Source organism: Protopterus annectens, chromosome 10.part0 (genome assembly GCF_019279795.1).
Source record: "Protopterus annectens isolate FY-2018-M chromosome 10.part0, PAN1.0, whole genome shotgun sequence".
In the NCBI taxonomy this organism is placed as follows: Eukaryota; Metazoa; Chordata; order Ceratodontiformes; family Protopteridae; genus Protopterus; species Protopterus annectens.
In genome coordinates, this window is record NC_056744.1 from 334,269,005 (window position 1) to 334,288,192 (window position 19,188).

At 38.7% G+C, this 19,188-nt stretch overlaps 1 protein-coding gene across 1 annotated transcript in view; it reads right to left on the reverse strand.

The window, feature by feature from the left end:
• The window catches only part of RALGPS2 (Ral GEF with PH domain and SH3 binding motif 2), a 2,773,917-nt gene that overhangs the window by 855,962 nt on the left and 1,898,767 nt on the right, over window positions 1-19,188 (reverse strand). Inside the window, exon 10 of the mRNA XM_044085226.1 lies at window positions 8,634-8,771. Within this exon, the coding sequence (XP_043941161.1) occupies window positions 8,634-8,771 (138 nt within the window). The remainder of the gene's footprint in view (window positions 1-8,633; window positions 8,772-19,188) is intronic.

Below are 19,188 nucleotides of genomic sequence, written 5' to 3' on the forward strand. Positions count from 1 at the left end.
TTGAAGCCAAGTGGCTTGTGTTCCTTTTGAAATATAATCGCTATTCAGATTCACACAACTAAGCTACTTAAAAAACACAGCAAAGAGGAAGGCTAGAAAGAAACTGCTCTATAATTAACAACCAGCACTTTAAACACTCTAAGACACAAACTTTTTTTTTTTAAACTATAACAGCAACTGAGAAAAAGAAGCCCTCTAATTAAAAACAGGCAAGAACACAACAAAATACAGCAAGGAGATTAAAGGAAGCCCTATAAATTTAAAAAGGACTAAAAGCGGGAAGGGAAGGAAAACAACCTTCTAATTTAAATGGGCTGGAGGCCCTCTAACTTAAACGGACCTCAAATTACAGGAATAACACTTATGGAAAGGAAAAGTACACTAAATAGATCAAAAACAATTACAAGGCAAAGTTTTCAAGAAAACTTTGATTTTAAAAGTAGGAGAGATAAAAGACTTAGCCGAGAGCTGATCGACGTCTTCCACGCAGTACAGCAAATTAGATCCGAGGTATTATCCAGGTACATCATGGGAAGGGTATGCACCCACAAGCTTGGTTCAAGTCCTCCAGCAAGCAAACAGGTCGAGACTGATCCAATGGATTGGATCTGACCCCAACTGTGTTGAATTATACGAGACTGACACCACATCTGATATTAAATGTGGAGTTTTTTTATAGCGGGGCTTCTGTTGAAAAAGAGTTTTTATCTTAGTTGTAAGACTGCGGTGGTGGTGCTGCGGTAGTGTTGTCGCCTCATAGCAAGACGTTGTCCCGTTCGATTCTCAGCTAGAGCATCTTCTGTGTGGAGGCATACATGAATGGGGCATGCCTTCGTTGAAGGTTGTGCATCAGGGCTGGTAACCCGGTATGTAAAAATGCACTACCAATTATTAGCAGACCTGAGTTCCGCTGTGACGACCCCTAACCGGGAAAAGCCGAAAGACACAAACATCTTAGTTGAACAAGTTAATTTTATTCGCTAAACAATATGAAGTCTGTGCATTTAACTTAATCTCAATCACAAGCTTATTATACCAGGTTACACTTCCTGAGGTGCTTTACATATTTTCAGCTGAAGCATTTACAGTTTTAATATACAACACAAATAACTGAGAAATCTAAAGTTTTCTACATGAAACAGGCAGACTGTAACTTATACAATAATACTGTCTATTTAATGGGCTCAATAGTAGTTTTTTCCCCTTCACAGTGGAATACTAAAAGAATACTACAAGTTAATGTCATCCTAAGGTGCACACAAAATTACATTTATGTCTGTTTTTCTTTACTGCTGTCCTGAGGAAGAACAGAAGACTATTTTTGCCAGCAATTACCATACATTACAAATGCGGAAATGAGCAGACAGTGTAATCAAACATACTTTGTAGAGACTCGGTAAAGGGTTTGTATATCAATTTTTATACAAGTAGATTTTATGTACAAAGTAGTGAAGTAATCTATGCATCTGTTTTCGCAGAATACAGAGGTAGAACAGTTTCATTAGAAATAAAAGGCAGTTTGGATTATCTAGTACTCAAGCCATCTCACAATGGCACTTTTTAAAACATATTTTGTACATATCCTGGTGATTTTCATACATGGTGCTAGTAACATTTTCATTGGTGGCTGGTATGGCCTTCATAACGACACTATGGTTAAGTTAACAAGGACTCAAAATAATTTTACATTCAAACCTTTTGTGAATTTCACACATGTGCCCTTTTACAAAGCTCAGCACATCACATTTTTTAGTTTTATTAAGCACTAAAGTCATGCTTTTGAGGACAGGCCTCTTTCAGGAAGATGATTTGATTATTACAAAGTGGCAGAGCTTGTTTTAAGGTGTGTGACATTTCTCAATTGCAGAAGGCAGCATTCTCTTAGCTATTCTAAGGAAAGCACAACATGTATTTATGGCGCCATCTGCTTTTTCCGCGATTAAGTGATATTTAGAAACTTTTTTAAGCAGAAATCAAGCAACAGAAATCACTCTGTATTTTTGGCACTTATGCATCCAAGGAAGATCAGAATTACCTGCCATTGGTTATGTAACTCAATATACAGTAGAGGCAATAGCATAGGATTACATCTGGTAGACTTGCACTAGGGTTGGCAGGAGAGAAACACACATACACACGTGTGTGTGCATACTATTATTTGAATAGTACTTGACTGAAAATTAAATGTTTTGAAAGTATTTCACTAAAAGCCCACTTCACTAAATGACAAATCACTGAAAATATTAAACATAAGAAAATACAACATAAAATAGTGTTTTTGCATGGGGCAGACCCCCTACATCCCTAATGTGTCCCTTAATTTTCTATATAATAACTCCAGAGCCGCACAACCACTGGAGGAAAGAAAAAACACCATACACAGTGAATCAGTGCTTGTGCAGGGACGGGGAAAGGAAAACATGACTTTTTAGGAAAATCTGCTGTCTCCACCAAGTGATTTCTCTTCTGACTAACCCCAGCAATGAGATTTGAAACAACAAAAGATGCTGGTGCTGTAACTAGAGACTTCAGATACCACTGTATCTTTCTGATGTACAGTCTTGACAGTGTTATCATGAAAATCACACACATATATATATATATATATAGATAGATATATCTCTGAGGAGAAAAAAAACTGCATCTGCCCTCTTCATCTTCCTGTCCAAATTTAAAATCTTGAACATCTTCAGAAATAGCAGCATCTTTCTTTTACCAAAAAGCACTTTATAAGGAGGATCAATAGCCTGAAATAATTCCTGACCAAAACCCAGTATACTACTCCTGTCTAAGGAAGCCTGAGGAGGACAAAATGCAAGTTTAGTTTTCAGTTTAATTTTGACAAGTAAAACCATAGCCTGTAATTTCCCATTTTACCCTGTAAGTTGGGACAGTGTCTCAGGTTTTGCTGGCATTCAGCTGTACTTTACTTATGGAAATTACTTTATCTGCCTTAAGTGACATAGTCCTCATACTGGATAAAGCTGGACTGCACGCCCTTTGCTTCATTACCCTAGCCCAATGGAGATCTGTTAAGAGTGTGAACATTTGGAGTTTGACCATTATGCCCCATAGCCTTGTCTGGGAGGGTAGGAAGACTAAATAATCCTTTTAAATCATTCTTATAATTCACGTTTAAGCAAATAAATAATCAGCACCATCTTCTAGCTCCGTGGCACCACACCTGTTCCTAAGATACAGTGACAACTGTGTAAGAAATCGGACCCTGTGTAACTGCGAGTCATTATGGAACAGTTAATGTTCTCCATAATCGCCTGTTCCATTACTGTACTGCTAGAACCATACATTCCATGGTTTAAAAAGTGACCATGCTACAGAATCAGCTATAGAATCATGAGAAATACAAAGTGAGTCTTGTGACCATTTATGCCTTGCCAGTAGTCACCCATAGACTCTACCTCTTATCAAGGGCTAGGCTAGTCAAGTCAGGGGTAAATCTGTGATAGCCATTCAATCACTCATTTAAAGAAACATGATGTACTACAATACTTAACTTGCAGTGGAAGTGTGTTAAATAGGTAGAATGGGCAGTGTGCAGTGAATCTATTAAAGATTTATACGCTTGTAAAGGTTAAAATCCTTGATAAATGGTATTTGTTTTGTGGAAATGCAAGAGATCCAAGACTACTAGGTCCTTGATGGCATGAAAGGCATGCCGCAGATCTCTCCTCAGCAGCCTGTAAGTATCTTTACGATTTTGAATAAACGGACACTGTTTCCAGTCTTTTCTGGTAGCTGAGGCTTTTTAAGCCAGTGATCTTAGTTAATAAGGGTCTATATTAGGTCACCGAACGCTTAAAGAAGTGAATGGTGATTAATCAACCCTATGTATGTGAAAGCTTACAATGGTGAACCATCAGAACAGCGATTTTTTTCTAAGGGGAAAAAAAAATCGCTGTTCCAACAAAAAAAAAAAAAAAAAACTTTAAAACATTACATTATAAGCCACAGTAGCGTTGTCACCTCACAGCAAGAGGTTCTCCCATTCGATTCTCGGCTGGAGTGCCTTCTGTGTGGAGTCTGCATGTCCTCCCCGTGGTCGAGTGGCGTTCGAAAGACATGTGTGAATGGGTGTGCCTTCACTGAAGGTTAGGCATCGGGCTGGCACCTCGGCACCATAAAAATTGACTGCCAATCATTAGCGGACCGGAGTTCCGCTGTGGCGACCCCTAACCGGGAAAAGCCGAAAGAAAAACAACTTTAAAACATTACATTACATGGGGGGGCTGTGCTCCCACACCCCCCCTACTTAAATATACCAACTCCAAAACCACACTACAGTGCCGAAAACAGCAAAATAACGAAGCGGCCAAGCAAATTCTTTCCCTGGGAAAGAATTCACTTAAAAGCTGCTTCGATATTTTGCCCTTTCAGTCTTTTATGTTCGACCAAGACACATTTGAAAGAATGCATCTTTGGTCTTGCAACAGGAACCTGTTGGGGACACCAGGGGTCTTTATAGTTTGATATATCCAGTGAGGCACACTCATTTTGGATGATCCCTTCGCCACATGTTTTAAAAGCACTCGTCCACAAATATGATTTTGCATCCAAGAATAAATATGCCCTTAAATTAGGACCCACACCAGCCCACTCCAGTTACTCCCCAAAACATGTGCACAGCTTTTTTTTTTGTGTGTGATTGTTCTGAAGTTTACCGGGCATGTATTGTACGGGCAACCAGAGCCACGTGTTGTTGTTGTATTTTCCCGGTAAGGGGTCGCCACAGCGGAACTCCAGTCCACTAATGATTGGCAGTAGATTTTTACGAAATACTGAGGTGTCAGCTCGACGCCCAACCTTCAACGAAGGCATGCCCATTTACGCACGCATGTCTTTTGAATGCTACCCAACCGTGGGGAGGACATGCAGACTCCACACAGAAGGCACTCCCAAGCCAAGCCAAGAATCGAACGGGAGAACTTCTTGCTGTGAGGTGACAACGCTACCGCCATACCACCGCGGCATTAAAATTTTTATCACCATTTCAGATGTGAAGGGTATTTATTTACTTTTTTGAGTTACAGATGTGCAGCCAAGGGACTTAACTGCCCTGATCGTGCATTGATAACTGATAAAGGGACAGAAGTAGTAAAACGGCTGGAGTACACTGGTGGGCTGCAGCCATAGTTTAGAGGGAAGTTTTTTTTTAACCACTAATACTATCATAGTCATTCTTTTAGTTATATTAATGGCGCTATTGGAGTAAATTAATCTGTAGCTGAATTTTACCACAAATATATATCATACCATAAATAATTTATCTTTATGGCACTTAGCAAGGAAAATTTAAACCAACTTTGTAGCCCCCCAGCTGGGACTCTAAATTCTTCAACTGCCAATTGTGTGCTCAGAGTTTACCTTTGTTAGATTGCCAAAGACCAGAATTCATCTCTCTAACACATTCACTGAAGAGCACGGGTTAGGCAACCTCCTTTAAAGATACTACAGCAGACCTGGCTCTTTGTCAAGTTGTGCTAATGATACCAAATCATAGTTTTTCAGCTCTTCAACCGGCAACTCATCTTCCATTCAGTGTCACTGTTTAAGACAAATTAGCCTTCTCAGTTGAACTAAATTTTTCTCTTCACTCATCCTCCACTTTCCTAAATATCGCATGGCTCTCAGTACAGTTGCATCCTTTCCTATTTGTTCCATTTTTAGTTGTGTTAGTCGTACTGGAAGCACTTTTTTCACTCACCTCATCGAGATTGTTGAACATCAACACTTTCCTTTTCCAAAATGCCTTTAATGTTGCAGGGTAAGACCGCCAAGTTTCAGTCCTTTGTTCATGCTCTTCTATCATATCCCCAAATCAAGAACAGCTGTTAATGCCACCTCCAAAAATCCTGTTCCATTAACAGGGCTCTCCTTGCCACCACCAGGTTTTTACTTAGTAGCCACAGTTTCCACAACACTTGTTCTTTCTAATAAGGTGAAAACTTGGCCAGTGTTGGCCCGATCTTTGATTATCTATTGCCTCTTTCAAACAGTGACAGATATTTCACCAATGCAAGACCCAAAGTATCTACAGTAAAAATCAGTCCATTCCACAATTTTATCTCGCGTATGGTCCAACAAGCCACTTTTCTCTCGTTCCTCCCAATCTACGTATAGCTTTAAAATGCCATTTTTTTACTTTGCTTTCCAGCTCTAAGAGAAATCGTAACTTGCTCAGGGGTTTAACTGTCTCTGAAACCTTTTTATGAATCTCTACCATTTTTTGTATAACAAGCTTCATCATCTTTTTGATGTTCACCATACTGAACACATGGCAGCAGCCTTAGCTATGTGCGTTATATCCTGTCAAGGAAATAGCCAGCCAGCTTCCAAAGCCTCAGGACACGTTTCATGCACCCAGAAAGTTAGTTTGAACTGAACTGACTAAAAAGACAGCTTCTAGCCACCAGGCCCTGAAGATCTTTCCTGCCATTGAAGAGTGCAATCCTCTGTAGGCTTTCAGGGATTGATGGTCAACTTGTACTGTTCCTTTGCTGGGCAGAAACAATTCCCTTTGGGGAAAAACCTTCCACATTTTAAAAAAAAAAAAAGAGTTTACTGTACCTTCCTGTTTAGGAAAGCTAATTTTAATGTAGACATTTGTGTTTTAATGGACTATTGTAAGACTTAACTTCAGTTTTAAATGGACTCGTACTATTTTTCTATCACTTTAAAAGTTGTTTAATTTAAAACCATTTGGAACGGACATGTTTAAAGTGCTTTTTACTGTGTTTTGTGTGTAAAAAAGTTATTTTTAAATACAGTAAAATTTTACTAGCTCTTGCTGCTTGTTTTTCCCAAGGAGGAGGCTTTATTTTCAGCTTGACCATGGAACAAACTATCAGTCCCGTGGTCAGTCATTCTTCCAACCACAAAAAGAAAAAAAGAAAAAGTTAAGCAAATAGCCTTTGCCATCACAGCAAGCTAGCAGTTTGCCTCAGCCACAGGTGGGTGACTCAGCTATGGCCACAGCACTTAAAGCAGATAAAAGAATTTCCATAAATAAAGTACAGCTGAATGACAGCAAAACCTGAGAGACTGTCCCAACTCACAGGGTGACATGGGAAATTACAGTACATGGGGACATGGAACAAACAGTGGAGAAGAGAGAAAAATAGCTGATTAAATAGAAGAGGAATGTGGCACTTCAGGGACTATCTGAAGAAAAAATCAGTAACCAGATGAATGTAGTAGCTGTCACTGCTGATTTGAGTCATTTTTACTACACGTTAAAAGTGTCACACTGTAAATGCAGAACATAGTATACACCTGACGAAGACAAAAAATATGGTCCAGGCAGCAACAGGAAAATGGTTGTAATTTTTTTTGCGTCTTTCGGCTTTTCCCGGTTAGGGGTCGCCACAGCAGAACTCCGGTCCGCTAATGATTGGTAGTCGATTTTTTATGTGCCGAGTTACCAGCCCTGACGCACAACCTTCAACGAAGGTACGCCCATTCATGCACGTCTCCACGCAGAAGACGCTCTAGCTGAGAATCGAACCGGACACAGTCTTACTGGAGGTGACCGTTGTTTTAATAAAAAAATCACCACAAGCGCTTTCACCCTAACTCAAATGCAAAGCCCTGCATTTGAGTCAGGGTGAAAGTGCTTGCGGTGATTTTTTATTAAAACAACTGTTCTATAACCATTTTCCATTTGCTGCCTGGACTGTATTTTTTATCTTTATTAGTATTTTTCTACGTTTTTTTCCACTTGTGTTTCTATAGTATACACTTGCACTGACCACATCAAAATGGTTGTGGACGGCACAAATTGAGGAGTACTACCCAGCAATACCTGATGCGTTTACAAGGTGAGGGAGTTGGAGTTTGACGGGTTTTAATAAAAAAGGTGCAAAGTTATGAAATCTGAGAAAGGGAACCCAAGGAAAAGACACTATGAGAAGTGGGACCACTGAAGACAAGAATAAAAGGATGTAAGGGTTAGAATCTTCAGAAGATTACAACAGATTAAATAAATGGATACAAGAGCTAATAACCTTCCCCAAGTTTCATTCAGTTTGAAAACAAATTAATGAAGGCCAAAATGATGCCGAGTGCATAACTACGTGAAATGAACCAAAACAGATTGAAGGTCATTTTCCTGTGTACAGCTTGCCAGAGAGTTCTCATCTGCAGTACTGCAATGAGTTTTGACAGTCACAAAGAGAATGGCAGACTACGATGAAGGGAAGCATGTGACGAGTGACCAAATGATGACAGCATATGCAAGGGAAAGCTACACATTAACAACAGTCTAAGAATTCTTTACAAAATTATTTTTTTTCTTTTTGTATATGAAATGGTTCTGACATGTAACATTACATCATGTCATGTCATTTTTATATGACTATCAATTGTATATTCTCTTTTATTCACTTTGTGCTTATTTACCAATTGTAATGACCTTTGCTAACATGTAATAAGACCGTTTTATTCTTTGGAGCTTTTCTCCCTGGACATCCATTAAAAAGGGATTACTGTATACCCAGTCACTTTCCCAGTTAAATAATGCAAGCAAATAAGTCTTCATACAAACAGCACCCAAAGCGTTCGTATAGTTAAGTTAGAAGCAGAAAATGACAGCATCATTTGTGGAAACACCAACTTACCATATTCACAGGACAGCTGAAGATCTGAAATAACTCTTAGTATGTTGTTCATTAGGTTTGATCTTTGCTCATTTTCAAGAATGCTTCCAGTGGAGGGGTATGCTGAATCAATGTAGGTTAGGTCCGATAAGTAGATACCTAAGAAGCAAAATAAGTAATTATTAATGGGAGATCACTACTCATAACAGTACAATGAAGTGAAGAGGTTATCAGCAATAAAATTAAATTAGTATTTTTAAATTTCCTCATGATTACTAAAAACTGATCAAAGTCACTTAAAGGCACAATAAGTGTGCAGCAGTCCGGTTCACACTACATACTACAACAATCGTTTGAATGCAGTACAGAATCACTTCATGTCAGGCTCTCTCTGTTAACATATGCAGAAAGGTAAATGTGAATGCTTGCGAACTGTTCGTTTGCATATTTTCAGTCATGTTTTTTCTCTTAATTTTCTCTCCTCAACTGAAGAACCCTTGCCCGATGGCTCCACTACCTGCATCCAGTCAGCCAATTTGCTCCATGGGTGTGCAAGCCAAGCACCTGCTTTGTTAGGAAAGATCCACGCAGTCTACCTGTATTTGTTTGAGAAGCCCTATCAGCCCATACATTTTCCAATGGTTAAAGTCAGGTGATAAGGAGCTGGCCAATATCAAGTCTTACAGAGCGGAATACCCTCCCAAGGCTGCTTGTGGACCATAGCAGAGTGGTCAAAGAAAGGAGGAATGACGGCTCTTATTGACATCTCCTCTTCACATGGGTACGGGAAGGTTCCTGCTCGATGTAGCATGAGGTAACATGCCATAAATCACTGGCACCGTATCAGGTTTTATTTCTTTGCAATGTTTACCTACTAAACTACTTAAACCTGTAAACAAATTAACACAGTAATGCTGAATGTCATAGATACAGCATTGCATAATATTTGGTATGCCTTTGTGAATGCTTTTGAACATGTGCATTTTTTTCCTTTTATACAACTCTCTTTACCCTTCAAAGCTACCCACAGTCACCCCCCTCCCAAAAGCATTAGGAGAATTAGCTTAAGATGAAACATCAGGAAAAAAAAAAAAAAAAAAAAAAGAGAGACTGAACATTTTTGTGCTCTCATGTGAAAGGTTTCTAAACTGCTGGTGTTACCCGATGGCCATAATAGGTCAACAATAGATATACACATCTTCCTCTTCAGAGCCATTTAGCCACAACTTTTTAATACAAGTATTTTCTGATGTATACACATTGCACCTATCTGTGTTTTCAATTCTACATTCTTCAATGGATTCTCAGCATTTTCCCCAAAGGCATGTCTTGAACTTTTGTTTTACTGCTGTACAATATTAAGTATTTTCGCTTCTTAGTTACCAATAAGCAGTTCAATTTCATCTTTATCTTCAACAGCATGAAAATCTTTTGACATGCCTGTTTTCTTAATTATACTCTTTACAAGTATGCACTTTTCTAGTACACTTTGCAAGACTGATTAAGTGCTGGACAACTTTCTCTGCTATGCTTACAGCCATACCTACTGTAATACCTGAAGTAAAGTGATGCAATCATACCTACTGTAATACCTGAAGTGATGCAATCATACCTATTATACCATGCGAACATCGGAAAAGACGATAAACGTGCACGCTGATTGGCTAATCCAACCAGCGTGCACATACTAAATCGTACAACAAAGTAAAGAAGTCCGGTCAGTTACGATCCGCTGCCGACATCAAGCAAAATAAATGTACGGTAAACGTAAAGCAAAAACACCAACTACTCAACTAAAACACACAAAATAAACATTACCCACATACTATTTCTCATTCCCTCACCTCGAACACAAACAAAATCAAAACTCATACAGTCGCAAATACAGCACACACACACACTACATAACCACCAGTTATAACCCAACAAAACCAAGCATTGTCATAAAACCATTCACTCACCTATATTCCCTACAATACATATACACACACAACTCCAAAAATATACATATTAAAACACACCAGACATCCCTCGCAAAGTAAAAAACACACACCATACCAAACATCCACATCAGCATACATTTTCTAAAACCGCATACATCTTATAAAACCGCATACAACACCACCATCTAGTGACCAATTACTAAAAGTACATATTTAAAAAAAATAAATACAAATTAACACTACACCACATTTCAACATACCCATAACTAGTATAACATAACTACACCTTATAAACGTCTATACTGCTAAAACTATTTTATAACAAGCACCACCTACCCTTTTAATTACCTCCCTTCAAAAACCTGCACGAGCCCTGTTAAACACGAAGACTACAAACTCAGACAGGAAGAAACACCCAAACAAGAGACACCATAGATAGAAAATAATAAAAAAAAATGGAACTAAACTTTGAAATAATAAGTGACAGTGAAATAGAAGAAATATTTAAGAACATACCACAAACCTCAATGAAACCATCAACAAGCAAGAAAATTCTCCAACCACAAGAACAGGAATTACTGCAGCATAACAAGGCCCTTATAGAAGACAACAGTGTGACAAGCCATACTCTTCAGAAAGGTAAAAAAACATTAAAAGCCTATTCCACTCATAAACATAAAAGACATGCAGAAAAAACTGTTAAAGAAATAGAAACACTAGAATTAGAAAAAGAAGAATTAAGTACAAGAAAACAAACACAGTGGGCTATAAACATATTTCAAAACTGGAAAAAACAAAAACACTACAACATAGACTTCCCCACTATTACACCAAAAAAATTAAACAAAATACTTAGAGAATTCTATGCTACAGTACGAAACACAAAAGGACAAGAATACGTAATAAGTGCATTTGTATCCTTACGTGCAGGACTAAACAGATATATAAACAACCCACCATTCAATAGAAAGATTATCATAACAGATACAGCTCTAACAAATGCAAATAACGTATTTAAGTCAGTAATTAAAAATTACAGAAGACAAGGAAAAGATACAGCAGAACACCACCAGCCACTCACAATGCAAGAAATAACACAACTAAGAAACAGCCAAGTACTTTCCCCAAACACAGCAGACGGGCTAGTAAGAAAAGTATGGTTTGATATACAGCTACACTTTGCAAGACGTGGGAATGAAGGAGTACGATACCTCACAGAAGACAGTTTTACAATAAACAAATATACAGATGGCACAGAATATGTAACAAAAAATTTCAACGAACATACAAAAAAACCACAAAAAACATTATGATGTTACAAAACATTTACTAAGAGGATTCATGTTCGAAAACCGCACAGACCCTTCATGTCCTGTAAAAAGTTTCAAAAAATACTTACAAAAAAGGCCACCTAATACAAAACAACTGTTCCTCCACCCAAAAAAAATATCCACAACATGTACTTGACAAAATGGATACATGGTACACAACACAACCAATGGGAAAAAACTATCTTACAAACATGTTACCACAAATCTGCAAACAAGCAAACCTATCAGAGATATACACAAATCACTCCTTAAGAGCAACAGCAGTAACATTACTCTCACAATCAGGGATGGAAGCAAGACAAATAATGACTGTCACAGGACATAAAAGTGAAGCATCACTAAGATCGTATTATCAACCTTCAGTAGATGAATTTAAAACATGGGGAAAAATAATATCTGGAACACAAGAAACACCAAAAAATCCAATACATGACGAGAATATCAATAACACAACAGACAACGGACCAAGAAAAAAAAAATGAAAGTCCATAACACAGAACGTCCATACCTGGAAAATGAACCAGAAAAACCACAAGACAAACAACACATTATAAACTATGGAACAATAAACATCTACAATATAGAAACCCAACAAAATAAGTAAGTAAACTCTAAATTAATACTAAAACCATATATATATATATATATATATATATATATATATACACATAGATAGATACATACAATGCAATATATAAACATAAAATTAACTATAAACACAATTTCTCATTACAGATACTACACTAAGAAGAACTCAAGCCAGCATATGAACATAGACAACCATCAAGACAGAACCAATACACAAATATAAAAGAAACTACAACAAGAAGACATACCAAAAGCTTTAAAACTATAAAGACATACCAAAAGCTTTACAACTATATCTACTAATATAATTATTTCCTAACATTTCCTGAAAAATTAAAAAATAACATGTATTTAAATTAAAACAGAAATAAACAATAAAAACAAACTGAAAGTGTGGACTATTTTATCTCACAAAAAGTGGAAGAATACAAAAAAAAGCTAACAAAAACACAAATAACAACAATACAAATATAATACAATGCAAACTAACACCATGGTATAATAGCAATAACCCACTTCTGGGTGTGGGTAATGCTAAATTACCCAGTTGGCTTTGTTTGGTCCGGGCCGCCTCGGGACCAAACCACGCCAACCGTGGGTAAATTTAGCATTACCCACACCCAGGCGTGGGTTATTGCTATACTGTAATACCTGAAGTGATGCAATCATACCTACTGTAATACCTGAAGTGATGCAATCATACCTACTGTAATACCTGAAGTGATGCAATCATACCTAAAGTGATGCAATCATACCTACTGTAATACCTGAAGTGATGCAATCATACTTACTGTAATACCTGAAGTGATGCAATCATACCTAAAGTGATGCAATCATACCTACTGTAATACCTGAAGTGATGCAATCATACCTACTGTAATACCTGAAGTGATGCAATCATACTTACTGTAATACCTGAAGTGATGCAATCTGTCCTTCAACTTGTATCCGCATGGCTTTCTTTTTCATCTATTTCTTTCTTTTAAACATCCACCCCCCCATCTCTAAAAAAGCTTATCCAATGGCAATGCTACCTGTACCAAGTTGGCATGTTTGTTCAGTGGAGGCAGGGGCTAGCCATGCCTGGTCTATGTGACAGTCTTACAGCCCCCATTCAATACAACTCAGAAAGCTCTACTTGCCTACCCATTTCCTAACAAAAACTTGCACATACCTCTTCTCAGACTAGGAGGGAAGCCCCCACAAAGCGTAGGTGAAAGACCCAGCCGCTGCTTGGTACTACCAATGCCTCCTCCCCCAAAATGAGCTGGCACCAGACATTCAAGCTCATCTTCTCTCACACAGTCCCTCAGATGGTTGTTCTGCTAATCTAACATGGGTCACATGTGGGCTGCAGTCAAGCCTTCATCTCTCTACTTCACAAGACAGACTGCATCCATTTCTTTTTAAAATATCCTGCTTGTATTTCTCATTTCTGCTTTACTATCTGACTTGCATTTTTATTTAAACTCATTCTTTTACACCATTAATATTCCTAACTATGCAGAAGTAACAGAGGTATACCAAGGTCAGCGAGTACCCCTGGGCATTGGCCCCATGTAGCATCCCTAGCCCAATTTTAAGGTGAGGACTACAAAAAGAAAAAAAAAGTAATCTCAGAGCACAGGACCAAAATAAAAGTTGCAGAATTATCTGTCTGATACAACAAATCGTTATATTAACTGCTTCTACCATTCACGGACTCACTTGTGTTTAAAAAAAAAAAAAAAAAAAAAAAAAATCAAGTGAAGTATCCACATAAAACCTCTGCTAAACTGTGTCAAAAACATTTGTTGAACTGCGCCAAGGTGTAATATTAGCTCTGTTACACTCCGTTAGATACAAATATGGACCAATTGTCATTTAAGCAGTCATAATAATGACTGCAGCACCTTACTGCTACTGCTTGCAATGGCCACACTGCTCCCCTTGCACTCTAACTACTTGCACTCTAACTACTTGCACCCAGAGCAGCTGCAGTGTTTACTCTGCCCTTCCTACAATCTTAGGTAGGAGTCATTTCAATAGCTCTGCATAAATCCACATATTTTAATTTGGTCAAGTCCATTTCTCTTAACAGCCTGCCACCATAAATTTAACCTCTCACTAATTAATACTCTATTTTACAATAACCTTCTGTGTCCTCTTCAGAGGCTCTGGCATCCCAGCGACCAAGTCAGCAGCCAACAGGTACAAGGCATTGGAGCTTGTCCTAAAGAGGACATGGGTCAACTGAAAAAAACACAATCTCACTCGCACACATTTCAACTCAAGAATTCAGTTTCTGGTTCTACTCATCTCAGTAACACATGCATATAACATCGTAGTTGGACTTTAACCTCCTGTAAAGAACAAATGTTTAGAAACTGCAAATTCTTTCCTGGCTTACAATAACTGCAGAGTTTTCCTCTGTAGATTATTTCATATTTATTCTCAACAAGAAAAGTAGGTGTTTGTTAAACACCCACATGAATTCTTCCACGGCAATATCCAGGAATGTAGTAAACTGGACCTTTTCAGGTTTTTAGCTAGTCCACTTGCAGTGAAGAATATTTTTTTTTGACTAAAGCTTCCAATTTTCTACCAAATTCTCTTGTGGCAAAAAATTCCAGAAGGGTGCAGCTGGGCTATATTAACAGCACAGTGGTGCAGCAGTAGCATTGTCACTTCACAGCAAGAGGTTCTCCGGTTTGATACTCGGCTGCGGTGCCTTCGAGTGTGCATGTCCTCCCTGCGTTTGTGTGGGTTTTTTTCTCCGGGTGGTCCAGTTTCCTCCCACGTCACAAAGACATGCATCTGGAGCGTTTCTCCCCAGGCTGCTGCTGAAAATTGGCTTTGTTCCAAATCGGACTTTACCAGTAATCACATATTAAATAAATAAATATATAAATACATTAATGAGCAGTAAAACACATACGCAAGACAAGGGAGTATATTCCATGGCATCTTTACTCCAACTGATTTTCTCTAGAATGTGTATGTCACACAACATGAAAAGTACACTAGTAACCTCATTAGCCTTATAAGGCAATATAAAATGGGTAAAGTTCAGCAAAAACATAAAAGGAAAAGCTTAAATGAGTCAACCATTTTTAAAGAATTTATCACGAGTTATTTGAATCTAAAATGTGATGGGTTCATAGGTAAGTACTAGGCTATTAGTCTTCAGACTGTTATAATTTATTTATTTATTTATTTAACATTTGTTTACCAGGAAGGTCCAACTTGGAACTAAGTCAATTTTCAGTGGCGGCCCGGGGAGAAACATTCCAGATGCATGTCTTTATAACGTGGGAGGAAACCACAGCACCCAGAGGAAACCCACACGAACACAGGGAGGACATGCAGACTCCACACAGAAGGCACCCCAGCCAAGAATCGAACCAGAGAACCTCTTGCTGTGAGGTAAGAATGTAACTGCTGCACCACTGTGCTGTCCAATGATGGTATAATATAAGCCTAGCTAATAACCAGAAGTCAGAAATAAACCCAGAACCTTGGGTCTCTTAGATAAAGACTCTATCCATTATTTCAACCCCATCCCCCAAAGTTAACAGGCAAGTACAAGATTAGCTACTTGTGAGCCATTTTAAGCCTAAGCCCAACCAATTTCTCTCAAAGGTGAGAGTCAAACCTTGTACTTTTTGTCTGTGAGGTTAACACCGTAATTATGCTATCTCCCAAGGTGATGGTTTCTGGCTTTTCAGGGTTAAGACAGGGTATGTGGGAACAACTCTGAAGGTTATTTGAACGTGGTTTCAGTGGGGCCCAACAATGGACTAGGTTTCCACTTAAAGAGCTTAAATCAGGACATATCAGGACAAACTGGATCTCTATTTAACCACAGCCTCCAAATTGAATTTGTTCTAATAGAGTGGAGAACATCTACAGTCATCCCCTCTGCATAAAGGAGGACAATCAACTGACCCGGGAAATTACAGTCCCATAAGTCTGACTTACTTGAAGGGAAATAATAATCATGGACCTACTAATGACATATGAACCCACTAAACCCTGGACAGGACCCAGTTTGGCTTTGTCAAAGGTAGGTCATGTCTACCCTGGACATGACCAGTTTGGCTTTGTCAAAGGCAGGTCATGTCTACCCTGGACATGACCCAGTTTGGCTTTGTCAAAGGCAGGTCATGTCTACTGAACCTGGTGGACTTCTCTGAGAAAATCACCAAGACCTTGGAAGAGGGCAAACAATATATACTGCCTACCTCAACCTGGCCAAGGCATTTGACACAATTACCCAATCAGGTATAAGTAACTTCACACAATTGCGCATAAATCCCTACGTCACAAGACAGATAGTTTGCTCACAGACAGGACACATGTAGTTAAAGTGGGTGAATCCAGTTCCAGCAAGAGGCCAGTTACTAATGGTGTGCTACACAGCTCAGTGCTGGGACCACTCTTGTTTGGGATAAACCTTTTGGACACTAAGGCCAATGTGGAAGGTCAATGGATGGCAAAATTTGCAAACAATTGCAAGATGCGGACAATCACAGAGTCCCCAATGTTGCAAATATCCTTCACTGGGTCTAAATCAAACAAATAATTAGTGCTAGAGACATGATCTGAAATTAAATATGAAGAAATGCTTTATTGTATTCTTTGGTAAGTCAAATATCCCTGCTAACTACAACATTAAGAGCACACCACTAACAGTGGACTCAGATGTGAGGGATCCACGTACACAGATACCCCGAACTTTGACCCACATATGTCCACAGTGAAGAAGTCCTTCAATGTGGCAGAACGTATAAGTAAATGTATGTCTTCTAGAGCCAAGAAAATGATTGTCCCACTGTACCCAGCCCTGATTAGACCAATAATCAAATACAGTGCACTATTTGGAATGTCCTTGACTAGCACTTACAACAGCTGGAGTGACCTCAGAGGTTCCTCACAAAGAACTTACAGAGTGTAAGTAACATGTCCTATGTGACTAAATTAAAAGTCCTATCCCTTTATTCTGCTCTCCTACTGACCATTAAGGGGTGACCCATGACAGAACTACAAGGCACAGGTAAATCCAGCCCTGATGGACCTGCTACATATTCATAAGACAAACAGCACAAGGATCACCCACTCTTAGGATATAAGCTTAAGTCAGTGACTCAACCTAAACATGCTGGACAGAGAGATGTCTCAGAGATTGTCCCTTCTTTGGAACAGGCTTCCTATTCACGTTAAGCACAGCCCTCCTCTAGCTCTCTTCAAGAGTAATTTGGATTAGTAGATAGGAAATTGCAAATTCACACCTTGGGTAGCACCTTACAGACGGATAAAATCTGTAAAATACTCAAGGAATAGGCACAAAACCATGCTATTCTCTTGCCCCTAGGAGCCATATACTCTGTAAAAATGGTTTACACTGGCTAGGCTTGTAAAGGCTCTTCAGCTGTTTGCCTAGTAATCTCCTATGAATTTATGAGAAAGAAGTGAAGCAGATAGGCATGGTAGCGTGTTAACACTTCTACATGTTTACCTGTGGGTATTACAGTGCAACAGTTTTAGCACACACTATCTGACAAGCTGCATCTTTTCCCATCCATCTTTGTGATGTAATCGTCCTGTCTCAGTAACCTGCATCTCTTCCCATCCATCATCGTGATGTAATCACCCTATCTCAGTAACCTGCATCTCTTCCCATCCATCGTCATGATGTAATTGCCCTATCTCAGTAACCCACATCTCTTCCCATCCATCACCGTGATGTAATCGCCCTATCTCAGTAACCCACATCTCTTCCCATCCATCGTGATGTAATAGCCCTGTCTCAGTAACTCGCATCTCTTCCCATCCATCGCCGTGATGTAATCGCCCTGTCTCAGTAACCCACATCTTCTCCCATCCATCATCATGTTGTAATCATCCTGTCTCAGTAACCTGCATCTCTTCCCATCCATCGTCATGATGTAAGCATCCTGTCTCAGTAACCCTTTGGGGTTTTTCCTCCTCAGAACTGTATGAAAACAATGGGGTATCACTGCCATTGAAAAATTAATCCAAAGAGCAGCAGGGAAGCAGGAAAAAGCCAAAAGACTTTCTGCATGTACAGGAAACAGATAAAAATCTACCCATCACCACACCTTAATGAGGGAAAGGCAAGAGAGAGGATGGAAGAAAAGTGTATTAGGACTGCAACCCTTAAACTATGTCAAAAAACAAAATATCTGGTCATTGGCTGCAGATGACAGGTACAACAACTGTTTGCAGCCAAATTTTTAAGAAATTTCTTTAAATCCAACCCGCTCAACTGTGGTGACCTGCCTCCCTGCACCGGATATACATTGCAAGTTCTGTAACAGAACATAGTACACCCAGAAATGCTGGAACAATACACAAATAAAATACCGCCATGTCTGAATCACTAAGGTACATGAAAGCCAGTAATATAAACAGGACAAACAGGAATGAGATGACTTCGAAGCAGAGTGCCACACAAATATAATCTTTATTCAAAAAACGTTAAGCGCTTTCATCCCTCAGTTTAGTGGACTTCCTCAGAACAACTCATAAATAAAATACATTTAATATACCCTAAACTTGCCCCCTATTTAATTATGAACAATTGGATAATTACACACTTGGTATAGTCTTAATTAAGCATACCACCCTCTAGAAAACAAATCAATTTATGCAAAACAATGACAACCAACAATGTTAGATTACTAGCAATGTATGAATAATACAACAACAATA